Source organism: Calypte anna, chromosome 7, assembly GCF_003957555.1.
Source record: "Calypte anna isolate BGI_N300 chromosome 7, bCalAnn1_v1.p, whole genome shotgun sequence".
Classification (NCBI taxonomy): Eukaryota; Metazoa; Chordata; class Aves; order Apodiformes; family Trochilidae; genus Calypte; species Calypte anna.
The window spans coordinates 27909551-27936352 of NC_044253.1; the positions used below are offsets into that span (position 1 = coordinate 27909551).

Here is a 26802-nt window from a genome sequence, read left to right on the forward strand (position 1 = left end):
TGGTTGGCAACTTGTGTGGTGCTGGTCAGATAGCAGTGGGTGGGATGAGTGTGGGTCAGTGGTATCCAGTGGCAAGGCCAGGTGGGCAAAGGGGATGTGAAACACAGTGCTCTGACTTGTGTGGGAACCCAGGAGCAAATCTGGTAGCTGAAGTGGCTTGAGACACAAGCCCACAACACCGAGGGATTGCTTTAAATCTGTATTAAATAATAGCAAATATTAAATAGAGTGGAGAGCGTCCAGCTGAGCCCAGGGTTTGGTGTTCCTTAGCCTGTGTTTTTTTTGTCTCCTCTGTTCAGCTTTTTCTCTGCCTTTTTCTCTGCCTCTACAGCTGTCACCCTCTGTCCCGTGCTGCTCCCAAACCTGGCTGTTCTGGGGCATTGGAGCTGACTGTGACATGAGACTGACATCTGTCCCAGGGCAATATCCCCACACAGGGGTGGCAGGCAGACCCCATTCCCCTGCCTGTGCCCCATAGCGTCTTTACACCACCAGAAATCTTTCACTGGGGGTGGTTTAATCCATATAAAACAAGAGGTTTGAGGCCCCCACAATGTGAGTACAACCCTGTCTGTGTCTCTTCTTTGCATTTAATTTTCTGATTTCCTTAAAGCAGCTTTTGGAGAGGGGGGGGTGGGGGTCAAAGAAGAAAGGGCAGTGGCACCCAGGTAACTTAAGTGGTGCAACAGGTCTGTGGCAGCAGGGCTGCAGCATTCAGGGCAGCATCACCTCCCACCCTTTAGTATACATAGGGCAAGGGGCTTCTCACAGGCAGTGTGATAGAGCAGAAAAGTTCCCCTTGTCCTGAACAACACGGCTGAGAGCAAGCATTAGCATATTTCCATGCTATTTGCCTCAGCCAGAGGAAGGTAAAATGCTGGTCCCTTCTGAGTCACAAAGATCCCTGTGCTGATTTGACGAGAGGGGACAGTGGGGAGGAGAGATGACCCAGCCTGGTCCCCCACTGGGGCTTGCCTCTGACATCAGCATGAAACCTGCCATAAAAACAGCAGTCAGATGGGGGGTCCAGCTCAGACAGTGGCTGCTCAGCTCAAGAGGACAGTACTGGGCACCTCTCCTTGTTTCCCTGCACTAAGGTAAGCACAGCCCTGGCAGTGAGCAGAGCCACTTTCCTCTCCCTCTTGTGATGCTTTTGTTGCTGGATCATCTCCCCAGTGCTGCTTTGCCTGCCCGTGAGTGTCTTTGTGCCTGTCCAGCCAGCTGGGGGGTTCCAAAAGGGGGGTGTAAAAAGTTGGTGGATGCAGCAAACCTGAGCTTTTGCTGCTAAGTGCTTTCAGGGCTCCTTTGGTGAAGCTTAACAGCTGCAGATGGGCTTCTGTCCAACAGGGTGCAAGCTTCTCCTGTGCTAAAGTCCCTGGAAATAAAGCTGCTGCTGTATCCCTTTCGTGTCCTGCTTAACCCAGCTCTCCTGCTGCTCCTTGCCTCGTTTGCACTTGCAGGTGGCTGCAAAAATCAAGCCCACTGCTCAGCCCACCCTTCCCAGTCCCACTCCTTGCCTTGGTGCCACAAAGGATGTTATGGGGTGCTATCATGTTCTCATTTCAGCAGCCAGGTCTAGGAGTGGGTGCCGAGGGTGCAGAGCTGGCTGTGGTCTATCCATCACCCTGCATCCAGCAACAAAACCCATTTGTGTCTCCAACCCCATGCTGTGGCACTGGCCTCTCTTTCCATCTCCTGGGCTAGGAGATCTTGCCACCATGGGCAGAAAAGGGTTGTTCCAGGCCTGGTCTTATGCACTAGGCTAGGACCAAGACCTATTTTAATTAACATGATGTTTGCACAGCTCATGTTTGCGGGGGAAATGTTCCTCAAGAGTTTTTAGCCCTAGCTCAAACTGCCAGCCCAGGGATGCTGTGATGGGGACGGCAGTGCCATGGCAGCAGCCATTCGGTCACCCCATTCCTTCTGTCACAGCTGTCTCCTCCTGATGGGGGGGGGGTCAACCTTTGAGCATCTAACCCAAGCAGGGTGTCTCTGCCACTGCCAAACCCCTTCACTCCCACAGTCAGACTGCTATACCACCCTTTTTGGGGCAGCATCAGGACGTGCTGGGCCTGAGAGGCTTCGGGACCAAGGCGCTGTGGGCAGAGAGAAAGAGAGATGAAGCTGGGGGCCACCTGCCTCCTCTGCCTGCTGCTCGCCTGCCTGACCCTGCCAGTCACCCACGGCTGCATTCGTGAGCGCTCCATGGAAATCAGGAGTAAGGAGAGCAGGAGTAAGGGTCTATCCCTCACCCCACCAACACCTCTCAGCCCCTTCTGCAACCCCGAGCTGAGCTTCACAGGAGGGGGTGGAGGGCTGGGGGGGGGGTCACTCTGCCAAATAAAAGGTTTGCTGTTGCAGCAGCATTTAAACACGCCTCCCACACACACACTTTTCCCTGTCCCCTGGGGTTCATCGTTCCCTTTCCATGGATGCAATGCCCCGTCCCCCTCCATGACTCTCCCTGCCACCCCCTGACTGCTGCTCTTGGCTTTTTGCCTTGCAGACCCAGACATCGACCCCTCCTGGTACACGGGCCGTGGGATCAGGCCAGTGGGGAGGTTCGGGAGGCAACAAGCCCTGGGCAAGGGTTCCTCTGGCAGGGGGGGCAGCTGGCGGGCAGCTTGTGTGTCCCCCCCACCCACAGGCCTCCCGGCTGCAGCGCAGTCCCTGAGCTGAAGCTCACAATAAAAGCTCTTTGCCTCTCAGCTCCTTGTCTATGTGCCAGCCCGTCTGCTCAGAATCTCAAAAACTCTTCACGGGGGCATTGGGGGTGGGGGGGTGACGTCAAAATTCACCAATCTTACTGTGGTTTTGCAGCCTGCCCCAGCAGAGTGTGGACTTCAGCATGTTCTGGTGTGTTTATCCCCCCCAAAAAGAACATGCTAAAATCATGCCCCTTTCCCGGGCACATTTCAGCACCCATGGGTGCTCCTGACACCTCCATCCCATTTGTCAGGGTCAGAAACACATGGGGAGTGCACAGGGCTGTCTCATGTGCTGCATGTCCCCAAATGTCCCCTGACATGTGTTGAGGGCAGTCCATTCTCCAATCTTTCCAGTCTGGGGTAAAGAAAGGCCAGAGGCAAGTGTGGTATTACCACCCCATCCCTGATCCCTGCCTGGGGTTCCTGGCCTGGCATTGGGGAGGTAGAGCTGTTTGGGAAGGGAAGGGTTAATCTCAGGAGAGAGGGAGCAGATGGGGCAACTAGCACCCTGCTTCCCAGCTGCCCTAAAGAAGGGGATATAGGCAGGAGGAGGCAGCAGGTCTGCTTCCCTCCTGGGAAGGAGCTCCTTCCCTGCCCTGGGGTGGATCAGCCCCAGGGACCCATTGCAGGTGGGTGCCCCTGAGGGAACGGGGGAATCCTCAGGGTGGAGGGCTGCCCTGGTTGTGGGCCTTTTCTCACCATGGACATCTTCAAGGGTGTCTGCTAACTGGTGGTTAAAAACAGCCTGGTATAGCCTTTTCCCAGCCTTGTTCCATGTGCTGACCTTGCCATCATGGAGTGCCTTGGGGCAGGATAAGTGCTGTCACTTGTGGCCCATAATCATGTCAGCATTGCCATGGCTCTGCTGGGAAGGGCAGTATTCCCCTGACCCAACACTGTTCTGGGGTTTTCTGGGCACCAGCTACTTTGGGGATGGAGGAGGTGACAGAGCACCTTGCCAGGTACAAGCAATGACCCTTCTCCCAACCTGGACCAGCTCCTGCTCCTGCTGTGCTGGCATTGCAGCTGGTGAGGGCTGCAGCTGCCCTGTGGCACCTCTCTGCACAGCTCTTCTAGCCAAGGCTCATTCCCTCATCATAACTCATAATTCAGAAAGGGGAGGCTCTGCAAGGCATGGGACACAGTGATGCCCGGGGTTTGCTTTGGCCCTGCTCTGCCCCCAGCTCTTATAATCAATAAACCAATGGTTTATTATGGGGGCTGGCAAGGATGAGGGGAGCACTGGCTCTGATCCTTCTGATCTTCCTGTGGTCTGCCCCTGTGGGCTGACATTCAGACCAGAAATAAAAAAAAACACCTCTAGGGCAATAGTTCCTTTATTTGCAGCCTGGGTGTAAAGCCACAGGAATGCACCTGCATCACTCCTAAAGTTAAACCCTTCCTTTTTGGATGGGAAGGGACATGGAGGACCTGATGTGAAGATGGGGCAGGGGGGACTGTCAGCTGTCAGGGCTGGAGGCAGCAGTTCTGGATGGCCATGCTCCTCTCTGGAAGCTGAAAGTCACTGGAAGATCTCCTGGGCTTTACCTCTGGGATGAAAGCAGAGCTGGAAGGCTGAAAAGGCCCTGAGCCCCAGGATGGGCTCTGACCTCACTCCAAGGGGACAGGTGTCTGGGCTGAGCTGGGCCCATGCTTCTGCATCCTCCCCTGCTTTGTCACTGCTCTTCTTGGAGACCTCATTCAGCCACTGCTGAGGTCCCAGCTGACCCTCCTCATCCTACTCTCCCCCAGGTCCACTGCTGACCAGCTGTGTGGAGACTGGGCCAATGGCTTTTCCTGTTCCCACCACAGGAGCTCTGGGGAAGGAACACAAGGCAAGAAAGGGCTCATTTCCCCTGACAGAACAGCCATTGCATCCCTAGGGGAAACACTGATGGTTGCTGACACTGTCCCATGGTAGCAGTGTTACATCTCTACTGAACAGCTATGCTGGGCACACAGCTACACCTATAGGAAAGCAAAGGAAAACTGGCTTTGGGAGAGGGTCTGACATCCATCTCTGGTGCTAGAGTACCCTGAGATGGATCTAGCTGTCCTTCTGCCTTGAGAGGTGGGACATGTTACGTTGAGACCAGGGACAACTGCAGCTGTGACCCTTTAAGGCCCCAGGTCTGGTGCAAGATGGACCAGTGGAGACCAAACCTTGGTGGCAAGAATAAACAATGAAGGGGGTTAGGTTTGAGGGGGAATAAGAAGGTGTTTGCAGCCTTGAAGCATTTTGCTGTCTAGTTACAAGACCATGGAGTGATGGGATGAGACGGGGAATGGTTTCAAATAGAAAGAGGCCAGATTTAGATGAGATGTTAAGAAGAACGTCCTACCTGTGAGGGTGGGGAGACCCTGCCACAGGCTGCTGAGAGAAGCTGTGGCTGCCCCATCCTTGGAAGTGTTCAAGGCCAGGTTGGATGGGGCTCGGATCTGAAAACCTTGAACATTTGGCTCCTCGGCTGCTCTCCCATTTATTCATTTTTTCCCCATTTCGGCTGCTAACTTCAGAACATTTACACTTGGCTTTCTAACACAATTAAAAAAGGTCTGGTTGCATATAATTTTGCCATAACAGTATTATCAACTCTTCAAGAATACTTAACTGTGAATACTCATAAAGTAATCCACTCCCCTGTTCTTTGTAGTATTTTGTTTTGCAGCCATCACCAGTTTTAGAACCTGGAAGATGAAGCGTTTGCAGACAACACATCCAGAAGCCATTGATTCACTCTCCCAAAAGACTCAGCCCTGAACCCCAAGTGGAGGCTTTTATGCACTTGCCCTGCCCCACCTCTTTTCCACAATCCCCTGGGAAAAACTAAGTTCACCTCATGCCAGTCCAAATTTATCCTAATCCCCATTCCAATTCTAATCCCAATTCTGATTCCAATCAAAACCCTGATCCCAATCCCAGTCTGGATCCTGAATGCAATCCAGATTCCAATCCCAGTCATGATCCCAATCCCTATTCCAATTCCAATCCCAGTTCTGATCCTGATCTCAATCCTGATCCAAATCCCAAGTATCTTTCATGGCCACAGCCCCCTCAGCCGAAATTGGCAACAGTGGGAGAGCTGCCGAGGGGTCAAACGTTTGAGGTTTTAGGTACTAAGAGTGACTTAGGTCACTCTTTGCATTTGAGATCTGCTGGAGAATCTTTGGAAGAAAATGGACATGTGAGCAATTCTGACTACTTAGCATTAGCCAGAGTGAGCTAAGGGCCTTGAGGTCCAGCTGCAAGGTTATTAAAAGATCAGCTACAGGCAAAAGAAAAGGGAGTTGACAGCAGAAAAGAAGAATAACAGAATGGGAAAGCATCACATAGACAGCACATAAACAATTGTATTTAACCAGTTAGATAGTGCCCTGTGGCATATGAAGAATGTGTTGTACCAGTCAGCAATATGCTTATATGATGTTATCAGCCTGACTGTGTATAAAAGGGCTACTGTTACTCTCAATAAATGGCAATACTTTGATTATATTAATCTGCGTGTTGTCCACTGCACTCTTACCGACAGAGGTCCAGGTTTGGATAGTTGGAATTTTGGAGCTGAAAATATCCAGAAGAATGTTACAAATTGGGTTTTGTGTAATCATATATTTTTTAGTTCTAGGGACTTTTTAAATTTTGAAGTCTCTCCAAGGGATATGTGACAGTGCATCATGTTTGCAACTATCTCATTTTGGCCTCCCACACAGTTAGGTAGATGTGCCTAAGCTTAAAATATTGCATACAATTAGTGTGAGGGTTTAGAAATTCATAAAGCTTACATTTCCTAAGACTTTGGGATTGAAATAGGCATGCCAGGGGAAGTATGACACTCCATCAGATTTATACCTTTCTGATTTTGGGCAGCGCCGGTGCCCAAGGTTCAGCCTAAATAACCCATATTATTATGCTCTGAACCTTGTCCCAATCACACTGCTGGAAAGTTCTGATGTGCTTTGGTGAACATTTTCTGGTTCTCTGTGTCCTGAGTTTTTTTGCAGCCCCAGGGGTAAAACTGCAGCTGTGGGCAGGGGGAATGGTGAGAGATAAGGGTGAGGGTTTAGGGTTAGGGTGTGATTTTCTGAGATGGGTTGCAGCTGAGGCTCCTTCATCCCAGGTGGGGACAATCAAGGAGAGGAGCGGTTTTGCCCAGGGGATTGGGGGAAAGAGGTGGGGCAGGACAAGTGCATATAAGCCTCCATTTGGGATTAAGGGTTCAGTCTGCTTGTGAAGAGAATTGGGGGCTTCTGGGCAAGTTGTCTGAACTCTTCGTATTCCAGATTCTAAAACTAATGCTGGCTCTAAAGTAAAATATTACAAAGAGCAGGTGAGTGGATAACTTTATAAATATGCACAGGTGTTAAATATTCTTGAAGAGATAGATAATAAAGTTACAGCAAAATATATACAACCAGACCTTATTTACTTGAGCTAGGAAGCCCAAGTGTAAATGTTCAGAAGTTAGAAGCCGAAGGGGGGAAAATATGAATAAATGGGAGAGCGGTCAAATGTGAAAGGTTTTCAGTACTAATGCAAAGCTGTTGCCAATGGTTGCTGGTGCTGTGGGTAGGGTTCCATGTGGGGGTAAGGGCCAGCAAAAGTTTTCAGCAGTGACTCTTAGAATTTTTTTTTCCAGGCCCGTTGGTGTGGAATTTTAGAGCTGTACTGAGCAACAGTGGGAGCACCAGCATGGGGTTGAATCATCAAGGATTTAGGTACAAAGAAAACACATAGCCCGATTCTTACTATTGCTGTGGATAGGGTTCCATGTGGTGACTTGTGGTGGTTTTTTTCCAGGTGTGTTGGTGTGGAATGTTAGAACCTTATTAAGCAACAGTGGGAGAGCTGCTGTGGGGTCGAATCGTCGAGGTTTTTGGTACTAAAGTAGAAGCATCGTGTGATTGTTGCTGCTGCTGTGGGTAAGGTTCCATGTGGGTGTTCGGGCCAGGGAAAGTTTTCAGTGGTGAGTCTTGGTAGTTTTTTTTTTCAGGCCTGTTGGTGTGGATTTTTGGAGCAGTATTGAGCAGTAGTGGGAGAGCCGCCACGGGGTCAAATCGTTGAGGTTTTTGGTAATAAAGCAGAGGCGTAGCGTAATTTTTGCTGGTGCTGTGCATAGGGTTCCATGTGAGGGTTAGTGCCAGCAAAAGATTTCAGTGGTGACTCTTGGCTCTTTCTTTCCAGGCCTGTTCTTGATTTTTGGAGCCATATTGAGCAACAGTGGCAGAGGCGCCGTGGGATCAAATCATCGAGGTATTTTGTACTAAAGCAGAAGCGTAGCGAGACTGGTGCTGTGGGTTGGATTTCACGTGAGGGTTAGGGCCAGAAACGTTTACAGTGGTGAGTCTTGGCGTTTTTTTTTTCCAGGCCCATTGTTATGGAATTTTGGAGCTGTATTGAGCAACAGTGAGAGAGCCGCCATGGGGTCGAATCGCCAAGGGTTTTGGTACTAAAGCAGAAGCATAGCGCAACTGGTGCTGGTGCTGTGAGTGTAGGATTCTGAATGTGGGTTAGGGAGAACAAACGTTTTCAGTGGTGACTCTTGGCAGTTTTTTTCCAGGCCGGTTAGTGTGGAATTTTGGAGCCATGTGGAGCAACAGTGGGAGAGCCACCATGTGATCGAATCGTCAAGGTTTTTGGTACTAAAGCAAATGCATAGCCCAATTCTTACTATTGCTGTGGGTAGGGCTACATGTGGCAGTTAAGGCCAGCAAAAGATTTCAGTGTTGACTCTTGGCACTTTCTTTCCAGGCCCCTTGGTGTTGAATTTTGGAGCCATAATAAGCCACAGTGGGACAGCTGCCGTGGAGTCGAAGCATCAAGGTTTTTGGTATTAAAAAAGAAGCGTGATGTGATTGTTGCTTGTGCTGTGGGTAGGGTTCCATGTGAGGGTCAGTGCCAGCAAAAGTTCCCAGTGGTGATTCTTGGTGGTTTTTTCCCGGCTTGTTGGTGTGGAGTTTTGTGGCAGTACTGAGCAACAGTGGGAGTGCCGCCATGCGGTTGAATCGTTGAGGTTCTTGGTACTAAAAAAGCGTAGTGTGACTGGTGCTGGTGCTGTGCAAAGGGTTCCATGTGAGGTTAAGGCCCGCAAAAATTTTCAGTGGTGACTTTTGGTGTGGTTTTTTTCCAGGCCCTTTGGTGTGGAATTTTGGAGCTGTATTGAGCAACAGTGGGAGCACGGCTGTGGGGTTGGATCATTGAGGTGTTTTGTACTAAAGCTGAAGTGTAGCACAATTGTTGCTGGTGCTTTGGGTAGGGTTCCATGTGAGGGTTAGGGACAGCAAAAGTTTTCAGTGGTGACTGCTGGTGTTTTTTTGCCAGTCCCATTCATTTGGAGTTTTGGGATCCCTATTGAGGAACAGTGGGAGAGTGGCCACCCCTGAGGGGTGGTATATTTGAGGGTTTTGGTAAAATGTAAACCTGTAGCTTGATTGGCCTGGGTGTGTGTGCTCTGGCATTGCTCTCCTCAGGTGTTGTCCTCTCTTCTGGTGCTCTTGTCTCTCAGTGTGTTGCTTTCTCTCACCTCCCCCTTTTGCTCTGACCTGCTCTTAAGTGAGGAGTGTGGTTGCATCCAAATTGGATGGGATGGATAGAGAAGCTGGAGTGACCTGCACAAAGATAGGGATGCACTTTGCTCAGCTCTGCTTCTGCAGTGAAGGGTTCCTTATCTTAAACTTGTAAAAACTGGGCATTGCTTTTTTTTCTAAGGTTAGGGATTGTATTTAATGTTACGGTTGCCAGATTTAATTATGCCACAAGATTCTGCATGACAGGTCTGACTGCAGGGGTGAAATGGATCCAATAGTCTATAATCTGAGCCCCTAGAACCCTGTTGTAGACCTTTCCCCACTGCTACACCTAAACCTTCTTTGATTTTTAACTCTGAAGGAAATGGTGACATTTTAGTAGGTCATAGGAATGCCAGAACAGGTCAAAATGAAACTCCTAGAGTAAACACGGAAGAATTCATTCCAAATAAGTGCACCACCCTGAGCTGAAAACGAAGACTAAAATCTCAGCTTTGTCATTGGTCTGCTCTCTGTCCATGGGGAGATAAATTTTGTCCCCTCTGACTCATTTCTTCCACTCTCTGTGGCTTGTCCACTAGGTTTATGTGTGCTGCCAGCATGCCCTATGCAGGGCAGTCTGATCTCCAGCCAAACCCTTGTGTTGATCAGAAATTAACTGCTTAGCCCCAGCTTTGGTGGTTTTGGACTTCCAGGATCCTTGAATACCAGGAAGTTGTTTCTAATGGGTCAGTTTTCATCCCAAATGCTCACGTTTCAAGAGTCTGGCTGGGGTCTCAGCAACCCTGCCCAAGATGGGCACCATTTGTACCACTTGCTTGGGCTCCTCCAGGCTCTTGTTTTCCACTCAGATGCCAGCACATCTCCAATATCTCACATTGGAACAGGTGGCTGTGACTCCAGCCACAGACTCCCTGGCATGCTCAACTGTCCATATTATACCATGAGCACTGCATCCATATCACCTCTTACTCTCTGATCAGCTGAAAGAACAAGTGGCTTTTCTTTTTTGTTTTGTTTTTTTTCTTGCTAATGTTGATGTAAGACATGGAGGAGCACAGAAAATGGGCTATTCATGCTTCAAGGGCTTTGCAAAACTTTTCTGGCCCCATTCTCTCTACAGAGATGGGGCTTGCTAGAGCTGTGATCAAGTTAAACCTGTACAGATCAAAGCTGCCACAAAAAGGGTTGAGCAGTATGACCTCAAGTAAGGCCAGTAGATGTGGTGGCTTGAAAATCCTTGTTTGCTATTTCAGAAAGCCACATATTTATACTGCATGTGCACACATATGTGGGCATTTTAGAAATTGTGAGGTGTGTATTGATAGCATCTGAATCGTGCTGTTGTCCTGTGCCACAGTGCAGTGACTTTATGGCTCTGGGCTGTGCTGAGGGCCCACAGTGGCCATGGGTCACTGCTGACCTGATGTAAACCCTCTGTTGCTGCAGATCTCTTCATATACAGGCTCTGATGAGCTGCCTCAGCATCACCAGGCTACCCCAGAGCATTGCCTCCTACTTTGCTGTTGCAAAGCCAACACTGTATCTATTGTGAGCTCTGGCTAGTGAGACAGAAATGAGGTTATGGTCAGATTTAGACAGTGCATGATGGGCATGCTGAGCCCAGAATTAATGGTCACAGAAATATGCCTTTCATTATGACCTGGCCTAAGTGATTTTGGATCTTGGAGCAGCTGTAGGACAGACAACTTGTCTCTGCCCTGTCAGCTTCAAAGGAACCAGTAACTTGCATATACATATGCCTTGCTTTTTTGGGACATAGCTATTTTGGTTTCATTGGTATTGCTGTAAGTGAGCTCACCATCAGTGTCCACTAGGGGTTGTGACCAAGCTCTTGTGGAGCTGCCCTCCTCACTGTGCTCCTTTGAGCAGGACTCTGAAATGCTAAGTGTTGGTCTGGGGAGCTTTGAGAGAGCTGGGTATGCTGTGTCTCACTGAGGAGGACAGCATGGCCCTCCTCAGCAGCCAGCAGATAGAGAACTTCATAAATAGCCTCAGGCTCTTCTATTTTTGAAGCCTATCTGTTTCAAGAAAATACATCTGAAACCACAGAAAGCAAAATGCATTCCAAATAGAGGTCACTACAAACTGTGTCCTCAGAACTGTTCACCATACCTGTGCTGTTACATGTGTAATCCTTCGTTTGCATTATGGCTTTGCTAGAGAGGCCTGGCATGGAATGGAAGTGCTTTTTCTAGGCATCCTGGTATTCGTGGTTTCTCCTTCAGTAATGCCATGAACTGCTGCAGTAAGATGAAGTACAGTTCAATTCCTGAAGCCCAAAGACCCACAGTGGCTTCAAGATGCAGGGTAGTCCAGTAGTGACCATATAGACAACATTTGTCACCACTGCAATGGAGTATTAAAAAAACCCATGTTGTCAGTTTGGAGAGGAGGAAGAGTTGTGCCTTTGTTAATGAGAAGAGATTGGGATCCCCACTGTTGCACTGATGAACAGTTAGGAAATATTTTGGTTGTTCATCATTTTGGTAATGATGAATAGATCATTTATACCAAGGCTTGAAATTGAGCCTGTCATGAACTGCTTCAGGCTTCTAAAATGATGGTCTTCCTATGTTAATTATTAACATTGCTAAAACACTCCAGAGACTGGCTCAGGAACAATAAACAAGTTTAATATTAATGGTTCCCAGATGATAAATGAGAGTGTACATTAGCACATGTTAAAGACCAAGGAGGGAAAAGAACAACTACAGTAGACATTTTAAGTATAGTGGGATCAAAGAATTTAAGTGTGAACAACAAGAAAGGCTTTCCTATAGCATTGCCAGCTACCCATCTGAAGAGACAGGTAATATTGCTTATACCTTTGAAATTACACTTGATGGGTCACACTTAAAGAGTCTTGAAGCACAGAGTTGTGCTGAGGCCAGATGCTTCTGCCACACAGCCCCTTGCTCCTGAGAGGAGCTGTGCTTCAGCTGGAGGCTGCTGCAGGCAGTTGCCTACCCACGTTGGTTACCCACTGGCCACAATCCCTTGCAATTTATAGGGGATTCCTCAAAACTTATGTTAGGGTTGCTACGAACAGTCCCTGCTGAGGGTGCTGGAGGCAGGGTGGAAAGAGGCATGGAAAGTTGTCAGTGTTCCCTCAGTGCACAGAGCTGTTCTTGCCATATGCCTAGTAAGTAAACTGCAGCTTTTGTGAAAAGTATATGTGGCTTTTTCTGGTAAAAATGCATCCATTGAACATTTTCCTTATTTCACACTTCACATTCTCTCTTACTCAGCAGGGCTTGGCCAGGAGGAGCTCCCACCATGAGTCTAGCTCACCCTGCCAAGAGAGCTGTGATGCGGAGACCTCTGGCTCTAGCTTGGGTACACAATTTCAAAGGGAGAGACAGATTCTAAAGGAAATGGAGAGAGTTCTGTGAAATAAGAGGCATCCTTATCTAAGAAGGTTCAGATTTTGCAGCATTTTACCTCATTAAAGCACTTAAGCACTCTCTTCCACAATTGGCTGCCTACCATGAGCTGCTTTTTTTGCCACCGGGAACATCACATTTGGAATGGACCTTGACCTTTCTGATAAATTAGTGGCCAGTTTGCTTCAGTTATTAGTCTGGGACCAGCACATTCCCTGAGGAAGTGAGGCTGAAAATGGCTGCAGGCTGTACCTTTCTATGCAAAGGGCTGTAGAGCAGCTCAGACAGCCAAAAGTTGCTTCCCCAGAAGTGTTTCACCTGTCTGTCACTGCAAGACAGTTGTAACGAATGCAACTAAATATGGTTTGCTGGTGCTTGGCAAAAAATATTTAAGTAATGCTGTCTAGCACAGATTTTAAAAGCTCATGCAGGTGTAAATATAATTAGCTCATCCTCTGGAGTCCCCACCCAGTTTTTGGATGTATAGTGCAGATGTTCCTAGGGTATTTTATAAAGGCTTCTGCCTCTCCAGGCTTTACAGCAGGCCAGTGGCCACATCATCATCCTGCTTTTTCAGGTCATGTCTAAATGTTCTCTACTTTTCAGTTGGTTCTCAGTCTCATGGACTGGGTGTTACAGACAGTGTTTGTAAATGTACAAAAATAGAAATTATTTCATCTGTATGATGCTGAGACACTTCTGGTAGAACAGTAAAGTAGTAATCCATGAAGAGGTGAAATGAGTCATCTGATGCCAAAAAATTACGAAAGAAAAGATGTCTCAGGGGAGGAACCATTATTTGCTGTTACCTAGAGCAACTTCTTTTATAATTGAAAAATGTATTAAAAATTATTTTGGGAATTTCTAATTAGTTGAATTGAGCCAAATAAGTTCTCATGATGTTTCAGAAACTTAAACTAGTAGCTGCCCCAAAAGAGGCCACTGTGGAGAACTCTCCTTCCTGCCTTGTTCCTCTGTCACCACAGCTACAAGGTCAGGGAAGATGAAAACTTTTGTAGAAATTAAGGTTGGGCAACAAAGGCAATGTTTCTCAATCCCTGGGGAGAGGCCTCTTTCTAACAGTGCCCAGCCCTGTGTGACTTAAGGCTAGAAAACCTGCAATAAGTAGTTATAAACTGAGTAGTTATACTTAAGGAAATAAACATCTAGGAAAGGTGGAAGGCAAAAGAAAGAAAAAAGCAGTGACCTTTCTGGTCCTGTCTCCAGCACCTGGTTCCAGCACAGTCCTTGCCAGCCATTCTGCTGACTATGGACAATGGTGGCATCAGATGGAAGCAGAGATTTTGCTTTCTGTCCTGTTTGGCATATTCAGTGTTGTGTTTATTTATTTGTTTGCTTTTATGTGCAGCTGAAAGGAAAGGGTTCTGTGGCAACTCCTTGTGCTTGGGGAAAAAAATTTTGTTTTCGGACTTTCTACAGTCAGAGGGAAGATGAAACACGTGAGAATCTGACAACATTTGCTTGTTTTGGCTCTCTGTTAATGGAGGATTGAGGAGCTAATTCCTTCACCTTCCTACAGGGAAGGATCAGAAAGGTTTTACTGCCATAATAGTTAAGGCTGTGGAAAAGCCTGCAGGCAAATGGAAGTGCATGGGAAGTGAGGCTTGGCTGGGGTGGGTGCAGGATTAGAAAAAGTTGGTTTGGGGGTGCTCAGCCAGGCACAGGGCTGGGAAGTGGCCGTAATGGGTTTTATCCCCACAGAATTTGAGTTAGGGAAGGGGGAGTGTTCTAAGGAAGAGAAGTATGCTATATTTTTAGAAGGGTCTTCTGGAAACAGGCTGGGGCTCTATTAAAACTAAGCCTGATTTACATGGCAGGAGGGAAAGGCTAAGAAGGAGAAACAGCCAGAATTGGCATTTTACTGTGGTGTTGTGACAGGCTGGGAAGAGCAGATAGGAGGACAGATGGCAAAGGACAGAGCAGAAGAGGCTGTCCCAGTAAACCAGGCACAGCAATCGGGCACTGTTCAGCAGCTTGGGATAGGTTTGTCCCCTATAACTCCAGCTGCAGTGAAGGTGGCCTCACTGTGCTACACGGGGAAACATGTCAAGCTGTGCCTTGTCTTCTGCTAATTAGATCAGCCCCACAGAGGCTGTGCTGAGTGAGTTCCCTTTTTTAGCCTGAGATGGGCAGCTTCCAGTGAGCTTGGTGAGAGTTTGCAAACTGCAGGTAAGTTCCCTACTTGGCACAGTAATGGAGAGGTTGCAAGTGTTGGTGTGGCTGAAGGTTGGTTTACATCCTCCAAACAGGAGCAGCAGTTCATAGAATCATTGAATTGGCTGGGTTGGAAGGGACCTCAGAGATCATCAAGTCCAACCCTTGATCCACTACCGCTGTGGTTCCCAGACCATGGCACTGAGTGCCACATCCAGTCTCTTTTTAAATATCTCCAGGGATGGAGAATCCACTACTTCCTGGGGCAGCCCATTCCAATGTCTGATCACCCTCTCTGTAAAGAAATTCTTTCTAATATCCAACCTAAACCTCCCCTGGCACAACTTGAGACCATGCCCTCTTGTCTTGTTGAAAGTCGTCTGGCAAAAGACACCAACCCCCCCCTGGCTCTAACTTCCTTTCAGGGAGTTGTAGAGAGTGATGAGGTCTCCTCTGAGCCTCCTCTTCTCCAGGCTGAACAGCCCCAGCTCCCTCAGCCTCTCCTCATAGGATCTGTGCTCGAGTCCCTTCACCAGCCTGGTTGCCCTCCTTTGGACCAGCTCCAGGACCTCAATCTCCTTCCTGAACTGAGGGGCCCAGAACTGGACACAGTTGGGCCAGAACAACCTCTTGAGCTGTTGCAGTGTCAGCTGTCATGGACTTTCATGTCACAAATTTAGTGGTAGGGCAGAGAGCTCACAGTGTTTGGGCTTGTGCTTGTTGAGTCAGCCAGATTTTTAGTACAGTGCTGACCACAGACCTAACATGCTTCACCCCAGATACCCAAAAACTGCTCTGGGTGCATGTCCAGACCTTGGGCAAGAATCCTCTGATTTCCAGACTACACTTCTACATGTCCTGTTTAGCTGTTTGTGCTCACTTGGCTCTAAGCTTTACACAGAATCATCCTTACCCTTTTTCTTTAAAATAGTTTATAGAAAAGAGATGGTGTTATTCTGCCTTTGGCTAGACTAGCTAACCCCTTCTCATTTCAGGCAAATCTTCATGCTGCTTATCTTTAGGAGCTTTTATAGCTATAATTATGCAAGTCTGAGTTCTTCTTAACATGGAAAAAAAGTAGGCTTGCAGACAATATTTTCAGTAAAGTCTTGTGGCTGGTTGCAGATTGGTCTAAAATATTTCCACTGTTAGACACTTAAGTGAAGTGCTCTAACATTAAATGTAATTATTTTGTGTTTGTGTTTGTGATGGTGGCACACAACCAACCTATGACCTGTTTAAAACCCCAGAACTTCCTCTTCTTCTCTTATTTACAGAGGATGAGATCACAAGTTTAGTTCTTGACCTGATATTTACTGTCTGCTTGATTTCATTCCACTTGATTCTCAAGTCCTTCTCTTCCCATTCTTGTAGGACTTTATTTTTCTTTCTTGGTGATGCTTCATAATACTGTGTCATCAGTGTTATTCCATTAATGCTGTCCTACTTGTGTCAGGGCACTAATGAAAATATGAAATTAAATCAGTTCCAAGTTTAACCTTTGAAAATCTCCCTGCAAAGGAAAAGTCTTCCTCAACCTTGAAAGGGATCCAATTCTGAGACCTTGACATCCCCAAAGTGGCATCTTCAGTGGCCTGTGAAAAATTTACAGATGAAAACATATTTCTCATTGCATGCCAGGGTGACTAGAAGAGGCCAGAAAGTCATTGAGAGTTGTTGTTAAGAAGAAGACATGAGTAAGCCCTCTTCAGAAAAAAATCACATCTTTGGTATAACAAGTAAGTTGTTTGTTAGCAAAAAGGGAACAAGTTAATCAGCTGCTGCTGTTGGGCAATTTTTTTTCCCCCAGTCCTCCTAAAGCCTGATTTGGAACCCCACCACTTCATGGACTGTATTCTCCTTGGTTAGCCCAAGCTCATCAATCTCTTTTCTGGACTGCCTGGAAAAGTAGTTGTTAGTTATGGCTTTGCTCTGAGTTTCTGTGGAACTACAAGCCCCAGGCTAGACACCATGAAGTTAAGTAAGGTTTCCAGCATGCCAGAGTTCCACTGATGCAAATAGTGACTCTGACTTGAAAAGATGAAGCAACAATAATTAATCACATCCCAAAAAAATGCATGGGCGCTACCAATCTCCTGAGCACTGTCTTGACACAGCAACAACATTTGAAAGCTTTTTCCAGAAGGTCTGGTTTCCTGAAGAAGATCATCTTGGGCTCCCTAGGAGGTCTAATAAAGTACAAGCCCTTTAGTTGCACCACTGGTTTTTTTTTCTGCAGCGTTTCAGTGCCAGCACATACTTGTCTGTGATGTAATTTTTTTCCATTTATAAATCCACAGACCATGCTGGCTACCACTGCTGTTATATTTGCAAAATGTTGCAATGCTAGTGTAGTTATGTTTGCTTCATGCATCTTTACCATGTGAAATACTGACCTTCTAAGTGTAGATTCTCCAAGGTATTTAAATGTTCCACTCTCCTTAGAGTAATGGACGTCCTGATAAAACCATCAGACTTCATTTCTGATTTGTCAGATGCTGTGATCTTATGGTGGAGCTAAGAGCTGCCCTTGTGTTTTCTTTGAACACCACCAGCTACCCTCTGTCCCAGGGCTTGCTGCTAATACGGATGTAATCACATTTTGCTGCACAGATTATAAAAACATCTATTTTATTATGTAAAAGTGGTCCATTGAGTATACCACCAGCAGCAGTTTTAACAGTGGATTGCTTGTTTGGATCCTCAAGAGTGAGGTTTGACAAGATGGCTTGGTTTAAGAGCAGCACAGAGGGCAAACTGTGTCTTTGGGGGTGTGCTCTGCATCAAACGATCTCCTTGTACACAGGATATTGAAGAATAAGGTACGTGCTACACTCTTAAAATAGAGCACTTTGAAATTGGAAAGGAGTATTCAGTCTCGTCTCAGTATCATTAATCACAGTTGTGAGGAAGAGGCAAAGTAAGCCTTGACTTTGTGTTGCTTGTTAAAATTAGGAATGTACATTTCAGTGTTTCATTTTTAGCTGCACTGACAGCACTTCATAGTGTAGCCAGAACAAACCTCCTTGAATCATTATTTCACATTTATTTTGACTAACTCTATATGTATCGCAGTTTTTTAACAAGGTGGCTTATTTAAATTATATTTAAAGAAAAAAATTAGAGTAAGTGCCTGAAATGCTAGAAAAAAAATTTCTTACAGTGTGGTTCATATTCAATGAGTGATCTGAAATCTGGCTACAGTCACCCACAGACTTCTTGTCTTCCAGTTTGGTTCATATTCAATGAGTGATCTGAAATCTGGCTACAGTCACCCACAGACTTCTTGTCTTCCAGTTTATTTCCAATTTATTTTTTAAAGTTCTTTCTTTCTGTTTAACAAAGACCTCTCAATATTAGGTTTTCAGGCATAACCTGACTAGCACAAGCCTCAGTTTGGTTGCAAGTTTTCCAGCCAGAAAAGCAAATGTCATTAGTGCAAATCTTACTGCAGCACTGAACTGGAAACTCCCTTTATGGACACAGTGATGCAGCTGCACAGGTGGCTGAAATCCCTGGGTAACATAGACCTAAAAATAAGGCAGCGCCCTACATCTTTAGCCAGAATTCCTCAAAGGGCAGGGGCAAAGGTGAGGAAAAGGGCTCGGAGAACAAGGTATGCAGAGCCTGAAAGGATGACTGTGCTAAGTCAGGTCTGGGGGAGGTGAAGATGGAGCTGTGGTGGCTGATGAAGGGTAGCCTGCAGGATACCTAGGAAAGACAGAGACAGCAAAGCTGTGTCTCCATAGCAGGGTCAGTGCTCACTTTTACAGCCCCTGTGCTGCCTTGCAGAACAGGTACTTTCTTGCCCACTGGTGTGGATTCAGGGTAATTTTGATGCCAAATCTTGGGACATAAGATGCTAAGATAGTAATTTGCTTTTTGTAACGATAAATAATCATAGGAGTGAGAAGCAGTACCGGTGCAATACTGCCAGCCAGTCATCACAAGAGCCCTGGACCCTAAAACAACCATAACACACGTGGTGAATGCACGTACAGTGCAAATGCTGACTGGAAGAAAAGATGGTGTTTGGCTGCTCTAAGAAGGTTGTAGACATTGAATGGAAGCAGAGTGGAGGAAAGGGTGGGCTTTGAGTTCCATCTTGAAAGCAAAGCTAAACAGAAGAAAACTGTCAAAATTGATGGATTCCTGTTAAAGCTTTGGATGCTAGAGCTTTGGTGAGACACTGGAACAGGTTTCCCAGATTGCTGCTGGAAGCCCCATCCCTGGAACTTTTTAAGACCAGGCTGGACAGGGCTCTGAGCAACCTGATCTACTGAGAGGTGTCCCTGCCCATGGCAGGGGGGTTGGAACTATATGATCTTAAAGGTCGCTTCCAGCCCTGAAAATTCTCTGATTCTATGGCTGAGAAACCCAGGGATGAGCTGAGGGAACCTGCCTGGTGAGGGGGCTGACGAGAAGGACTTTGTTAGGAGCACTCAGTTGCTTATCTACTATCAATAAGATGAGCCAGTGGCTGCACCTCAAAGGTCTGCACCATCTCTTGCCAAGCTTGGGGCACAGTGTGTCTGCAAGCTGTGCAGGCTGCAGAGGAGTGGGGGCATTACACTGAGCTGGTAGCTTCAGCACTGGCTATAAATAGGCACGTTGATATTACTCATACAAAAAGCAATATGTGAGAATTAAATAATTTCTGAAGAATAAGGACCAGCCTGGGTCATCTATACCCTTTAAGCAAAAGGGGTACTGCTAAAACTAGGTTTTTTTCTTTTCTTGAAACAGCACCAGTTGCTTTATATTCTGATACAGGTCCCTAGGGGAAGGGATGGTATATTAAAGTGCATGACACGGTTTTGGATTTGAGGATGACTCAAATCTCAAGTCATTGTACATGAAAACTGCCAGACAAACATTGAGCTGAACAATACAGGTGGGTGTTGCACTTTACTTTTATCAAGTTTGAATCACTGGTAAAATTAAGTCAGAAAGATTACATGCAGCTTGCTGGTCTTTGTCTGTAAGGGGGTGGGTAGGGTTTGCAGCCCTTTTCCAGTCACATGTATGTGTAGCACATTTGTTGTCCTGAGCCTGAGAAACTTAGGACTCCTAAGGGATCATTGTGAGAACTGAGGTACAAGGCCTGTGACAGGAATCCCAGACATCGCATTAATGGCTATAGGATTAAACATACATGTTTTTGTTGTAATTGTGAATCTACTTTATATAATGTATACTGGTATGAAATTACATTTTGTGAAACAATGTGCTGTATGAAATCCACATTCTTGGGTAAATAACCACAAAACTATCAGCCAACATCCTGCAGATCCTACCAACAGTAGCCCAGCCCTGCTTGTGTCTCTCCTGAGGACTCCTTTGTGGCACTAAATAATATGATATGGATTTGGGCTCATCTAAGCTCTGTCCAGGCCTTTTGCATGTAAATAGACAGCAAGCTCAGGGAGCTAAGGGTCTTGTAACTGGAAATTGGGTAAGACCAGCTAGACTTGCCCAACATGATGCATGTGTTGAAGAAATTAACGGAAGGACAATACAGGATCAAGTCCTGGAAGATGACCCCCAGTTAGAATGTAAATATTTCCAGGAAATCAGATAAATATTACAATTAGTTCCAGGAAATCTAACGTTTACTACACTGGGTTTTACACACACCTGCTATCACAATGTAAGTCATGTCTGTTGTCACTCATGTGACGCACGACTTTGAGATCTCTCTTGGGCATCCAGAGCTGCACTGAAGAATGCCTGCCTTCTAAAACTTAAAAATGTTAAAGGTTTCTTTATGATATCAGCAGTTCCTTGTCACTGTGAATTAATTAAGCACTGATGTATCTGACTCCGGAATAACTCATGCCCACTTACACTTAAAGAGAGAACTAATGGCTGAAAGGATCCCAAGGGGCTACTGGACGGGTTTGGGGCACAAGGTTTCTGGCTCATTCGCGGAAGAGAACCGCCCCGGGTACACAGCTGCTGCGGTTTCCCCCATTTCAGAGAAATTTTCCTCAGCGTTGCCAACAAGAGGGAGGCCTCGGGAAGTACGTCAGGAAAGCCGGCACTCAGGGGGGCTGTGATGATACGGCGCGGCGAGAATCCCCGCCCGCCCCGCACACCGCTGCGGGAACTGCCGTGGGGAGACAGCGTACGGCAGAACCGAGCCGAACCGAGCCGCCGCAGCCAGCTCCGCCTCAGGGGGCTGCGGATGGGCGTGAGGCGGTGGCAGAGCCGGTGCGGCCCCTTCGAGAGGGAGGTGGCGGCGCATGCGCGCTTGGGGGGGCGGTGGCTATTGGGATCGTCGGGCGGCGACGGCTGGGCCGGGACCGGGAGTGGGACCGGGACGCTGGGAGAGTGGGGCAGCGATGGGCACGCAGGGAGCTGGGAGGAAGCGGCTGCCGAACCGGGAGCGCCTGACAGCGGAGGACGATGCTCTCAATCAGATCGCCCGTGAGGTGAGTGGCGACTCCCCCGTTCGTCCCCTTCAGGCAGCGGGCACGGCGGCGGTTCAAGGGCAGGCTGATGGAGCGTGAAATGAAAGTCGCGTTCATCTTTGCCTGGCTTACGATCCAGCGGCATCGCTTCAGGCTGCAGCGGTTCTTAGTGCTTTATCTGTGAGGGAAAGGGCGGTGCGGTGCGGTGCCCGTCCCGCTGCAGCCCCGCGGCCGGGGGACGGGGATTGTCTGCTGGGGCGGCTGAGAGAGCCCTCGGGATTCCTGGGGCACCTACGAGCGAAAAGCCGTAAACCAGAAGCCTGCAGGATGACGCTAGATGTGGGCATGAGTGTACAATCTGGCTTGGGAACTGGTTGGTATTTATATTTAACGAGTGAGGTTAACACCGCGCTGTGCTTGGTCTGACTTTACGCAGCCAGGACCAGCCGGTCACCCTTTCCCTTCTGCCTCCCTATTGTTGTGCACAGTGGAGTTGGTTCTGTGGTGAATGGGATGGCGTGAATTTGCTCTTTATGTTTATGAAGTTGATATAGGTAGCTCTGCATCCTTCCCCGCACAGTCTTCCAGTGGGGGAGATGGGCAGCCCCAGCTGGAACTGTAGATGAGTGGCCCTGGGGTTGTTCTTTGACATCTCTAAGCTGATCCACTGCTTGCTGATGCTGAAGGTGGCTGTCCTCTTCCCTGCCATGGCTTGTATGCATCTGCTCCCTACCTTGTTGGTCTTGCCCCAGCAGGGGTTCAAAATAAATCACTCCTCTTCTAGAATAGGTCTGAGTCTCTCTTAGTTTCCTTTCAAGAATTGCAGTGGCACAAAATCAGATGAATGCTAACATGCAGCTTATTTTTGATGGCAGCTGTCTTGTGAGTTGTTTTAACATCATGCGCCTTGGATGCTACCAATAACGTGTTCTTGTGTACCATTCTGAAATGGTTTGTAGCATCTGTGGAATACATGCAGTAGACCAATTTCTCTGCGAGCCATTTGGATAGTGTGTTTCCAAAAGTCAAATTGTTTTGTGGTGGTATGATGAAAATACGGGAAAGTTCCCAGGGATGAGGTAGGAGGACGAGAGTGTCTCATGTCATGAATGTAAGATAGCAAATAAGAATAATTGTGCTGTCTGCTAGACTTTAAATCATAATTTTAACATCCCAGGGACTTCTTTATGATGAGGGCTGAAATTCCCCAACTGTCTTCTGGCTGTGCTGTCATTTATCAGTCAGTAACAAGGGGCCTAGGTTGTCCTCTGTTGAACATTACTCTCCTGCATTCACTTTTCTTCAGCTAATGTACTGCTTCAATGTATTGTGAAGTGGTTTGAGACCTTAAATATTGTGTTGTTTTGGGTTTTTGCTTTTGCTGGAATTTTTTTTTGTGTCCATTTGGAGGTTTTTTGTTTATTAGTTGTATCTTTTTTTTGCTCCTTGATATTGTTTAATGGACATCTCCATTTGGTGAAAAAGGCCAAGACAAACGTTTATCTTTCCCTTTGAAATGCTAGAAGTGTGAACTGCCAAGTTCAAGGTTCAGCAGTTTCCCATATTATTTTAACTGTGTTACACTGTCATGGGTTTCATGCACTTATAACAGTTTTGTGGTTGCACTGCCTGTTCTCCATACAGGGGAATCCTGCCATGTGATCTTAAGAACTCTTTAAAATGTAAAGCCTTTTGTCTTCTAATAAAGATGCTGAGAATCCTCACATGGAGGAGGGTACAAGGTTTACTGACATTTTTGGCACTTCCAGCCTTCCTTGCAGGTGTTTAGGCAAATTTGAGACACACATGTTGAATTTGTGCATGGGTTTCACTTTTCTCTCTTCTTTGGTCTTCCTTTGTTATCCAGAAGTGCTTGCAAGTTACTAACAGCTTCTAGGATGAAATTCTGCTCTGTTTAGGTGGGACCCTAAAAGAGCATCCAAACCAGATTTAATCATAGAGGTGCTTTCACCTTGGGATCTCGGGGAGTAAGTTGAAATGACCGCATCTTCTTCTGATTTTCCTCCAAATGGAGTGGGCTGCTTTGACACTTTCCAGTTGTATTTTGTAATTGTCAGAATATCTTGAAAAATGAACAGTCCTTGCAATACTGTATGCTTCTGCCATATTAATATTTTTTATTTATTTATTTTATTTTTTTTATTATTATTTGCAATCAGGACATCATGCTGTGTATGTGGAGTCTTGTGTAACCCGAAAGATCCTCTAGCAGTGAGGAGAGCATTCCTCTCCCCTGGGGGATGCCAGAGCAGACTGAAGAGGAAGAACCTCAGCAAGGGGAAGGAAATTGTTAACAGTGAGGTGTTGGGGTAGCAGCAGGCGTTTAGTAGCATATTACTTATGGTAGGCAGTAGTAGTAAGTTTAAGTGTTTGAGTTTCTGAACTAGATGAGCTGCTTATCACCTTCTCTGGGCCTGTTCAGAGAGGGAGTGGGAGGTGCATTGCTGTCAGGGATGAGTACCACCAAATCTAGCTGCTCAGTTTCTGACTTGCATGGTAATTCAATGGATAGCAAGTATGTAAATCTGGTTAACATAAAAACAGGGTGTGCCGAGTTTCTAAGGGATGCAGATGGCTGCCACTCAAGATGTGCTGTATGCACACCCTTTTTCACTGAGGTTATTTTTTTTCCTGGTGTCAGTTCTTGCAGCTGGGAGTGGAGCTCTCTAGTGATAGGCTTCTCTGCTTGCAAATGGCACTTTTGGGCCATTTTATTTCTCTTCATGAGTAGGTGCCAGCAATGTTTGCAAAATCAAGCAGTTTGATACTCCTGGAGGTGTGTGCCAGCTCAGCCAGATCTATCCTGCGTGCATTGTGCCCAGTCCTCACCCTGGCTTGGGTTAGGTGTGGTAAGTGGAAACACTGACATGGTAAATTGAAACGTTTCATGGGGAGTATTTTTTTTCCTCTAACTTCCTTTCTGCTCTTTTTTTAGCTATAGTAATAGCTCTTCGTTACACGAGAGAAAAGAATTTTGTGCATCTAATGAAGTGCTGTCACCTGTGTAAATGAGACAGTTCTCTTATAGGCAGATAATACGAATTATTATTAAAGAAACTAATGTTATGAGGATATTTAAAATACCTGGCTTGGTTGGTCAGTTTATGGACTGTAAATCTGATTGTTTCACTGGAGTTTTTTGGTTTGGGCATTGACGTACATTCTTGGATTAAAAAGTTGGGATGTTACACCCCTATGGAAAAGCAGAAAGTGTAGGTGATCAGTAATAGCTTAAAATGCAGGTAAAACCAGGCAGGTAGATTTACTGACTATGGTAAGAATGAAGTGTCTTTAAATGCCTAAGTTGGAGTTTCAGGACTAACAAAGAAGTGCAGTAGTCATTGTATGTAGACTCTAAATGCATGACTTTTGAATTGAGGGGATAATTTGGGGGGGGGGTATTTTCTGGTTTAGACAATAATTTGAGTGGGGTGCATAAATAGAGGTGGAAACAATTTGGTTAAAGTTGAAGCTAACTCAATCAAAAAGGATATATATATATGTATATATAAATATATATATACACACAGGAACACAAGCCATGTGCACTTTACTGAACTCTTAGACAAACCAGGATGTTTAAAGGAGTGAGTTCCCTAAGGATATACCAGGTAATGCTTATGTAAAATCTGTGTGCCTCCTCATTATAGTGCTGGAACTTTTTTGAGCAGTATTTGGCATTAAAGAGATGCGTGAAGACTTTTGTTAGCAAGATAAATACTCCAAGAGAAGCTCTTAGAAACACTTGGGTTTATACAACATCAGTTGCTTGGACTGAGGCTTATTTTTCATTTCATTACTTTCTGCCTTTATGAATGTTAAAATATCAGTCCAAGAGAACAAATGGTCTGCAAAAGCCTGTCTGGCTGTATGTTTTGCTTCTAGAACAGAAAGTTAAGAAAGCAAGGGATGCTTATGGAAAGCTTGGCTCAGCCCAGTTGACCTAAATACAAGAAGGAAGGAGGGCTTTGTAGGCAGTGCTTGCCAGTAGGGTGTGGAGAATAATTTAAAAATTTAGGTGACTTTATATTAGCAAATATGTTCTTCTTCATCGAACACTCATCTTTTCCTCATGTTTCTCATCTATAAATAAAACAAATTGCATTGGCTTCTCTTACAGTCCTCCCCAAAAGAAGTGTGTGAAGGAGCAGCTTAGGATGGTTTAAAAAGCGAGACAAAAATCTTCAGACCTATCTTATTTCAGTTAAATGTGTGGCTGTAACCTGTCTCCCAAAGCACCATCTGCCTCACAGTATGCCTATTGCAACTTTAAATAATTAGCTGCCTGTTTTTCTGGGCTTTTTTGTGCTTGTTCCTGGCCCAAATCCTCTTCAGCTGTTCTCTCGCTGTCTGGGGAAACAGCTGTTTAGGAACTGTGGTTCATATTTCAGTCAAGCAAGAGACTGCAGTTGGGATTAACAACCTGGGAAGCCCAGCCTTTTTTTCTTTGCAAGCCCAGATGCTGAGCTTGTCTGCAGGATGTAATACTAATCATTACCTCATCTAGAAGGATGTTTTTCCAGGCCTATTGCTGAATGAAATTGGAGCTTAAGTGTACTTGCAAGGATTTCAACACTACTCAGCTTGGTTTTGTTTTGTTTTTCCATCCTTTGGTTTCAAGGAGCAGAGCATTGTGGGCTTGTGAGACAAGGTATTTGTCCTTCCTGTCAAGGTAGTAGGTTGCCAGGGGCAGTGAATCTGTGTAGCTAGACAGAAGCACTCAGAGGCAAACCTTAAAATAGCAGCTCTGAAATATCAGCTTTTGTCTCTCTTGTGTAAAAATATTTTGGGGGGAACAAGTAGGGGAGGGGAACAGAAGTAAGGCAAAATTCCCTGCAGATTTTTGTTGTTGTTGTTAAATATAGAAGATGCTTCTGAGAGGGTGTCACGGTGGGGAAAGTGGATATAGTTGCACAGGCATTTAATCTTGGAGCTATCTGCTTATGGTGTTATCTGGGGTTCTTGGTCATCTCACAAGTCTGCTGGAGATGGATAGGTGGCCTTGCCTGTAGTTGAAAAATAGCTGTTGTTTAGGCTTTCATTATGCAGCCAAAGAAGAGGGAAGTGCTGCTTAAGGCTTCTTACGGGAAGACATCTGTTATCATCTGCTCCCCAGATGGTCTCCTTTTTACCTTATTTCAGTTAGGGAACAAGAATTAGACTGTAGAACTTCCCCACATAAAGCTGGAAAAAACAACTGAGTATGTGCATTGGAATGAGAACATTAGATCAGGCAAAAATATATTTTAAAAGCATCCATATGGGCAGCCTTGGGTCTGCAGTCTTGCAAGTTCATTTTGGCCACTTCCTGGTAAATGTGTTTTTCATGCCACAGGTAGCTGAGATGAGTTGTTATGGTGCAGATCGATGCTGTTTAAGGTAATTGCAGGATTCCAGCCTCTCACCTTCACACATAATTTTGTTTTAAACTCTTGGAAGGTGAATTGCTGCTGGTGAAAAGCTGCTGTATCCTTTGTCTTCTGCACCGCACGTATTGTAACCTCCTGTGGGAGAATGAGGCTAGCAACTGGAGTCTGTAATCTCTTAAAC

At 46.2% G+C, this 26802-nt stretch overlaps 2 protein-coding genes across 10 annotated transcripts in view; both read left to right on the forward strand.

Annotated features, from left to right (window-relative positions):
- Positions 1 to 2121: 2121 nt before the first annotated feature.
- PRLH (prolactin releasing hormone) lies at positions 2122 to 2677 on the forward strand. Its single transcript, XM_030454668.1, is given in 3 exon segments — positions 2122 to 2221; positions 2510 to 2634; positions 2636 to 2677. Coding segments are annotated over 3 exon segments (267 nt in total).
- An 18417-nt stretch (positions 2678 to 21094) lies between these two features.
- Positions 21095 to 26802, forward strand: part of LRRFIP1 (LRR binding FLII interacting protein 1) — a 102454-nt gene continuing 96746 nt past the window's right edge. For all 9 annotated transcript variants that reach the window (XM_030453910.1, XM_030453912.1, XM_030453911.1 and 6 more), the window contains exon 1: positions 21095 to 21252. In XM_030453910.1, the coding sequence (XP_030309770.1) occupies positions 21163 to 21252 (90 nt within the window). In that variant the 5' untranslated portion in view covers positions 21095 to 21162. The remainder of the gene's footprint in view (positions 21253 to 26802) is intronic.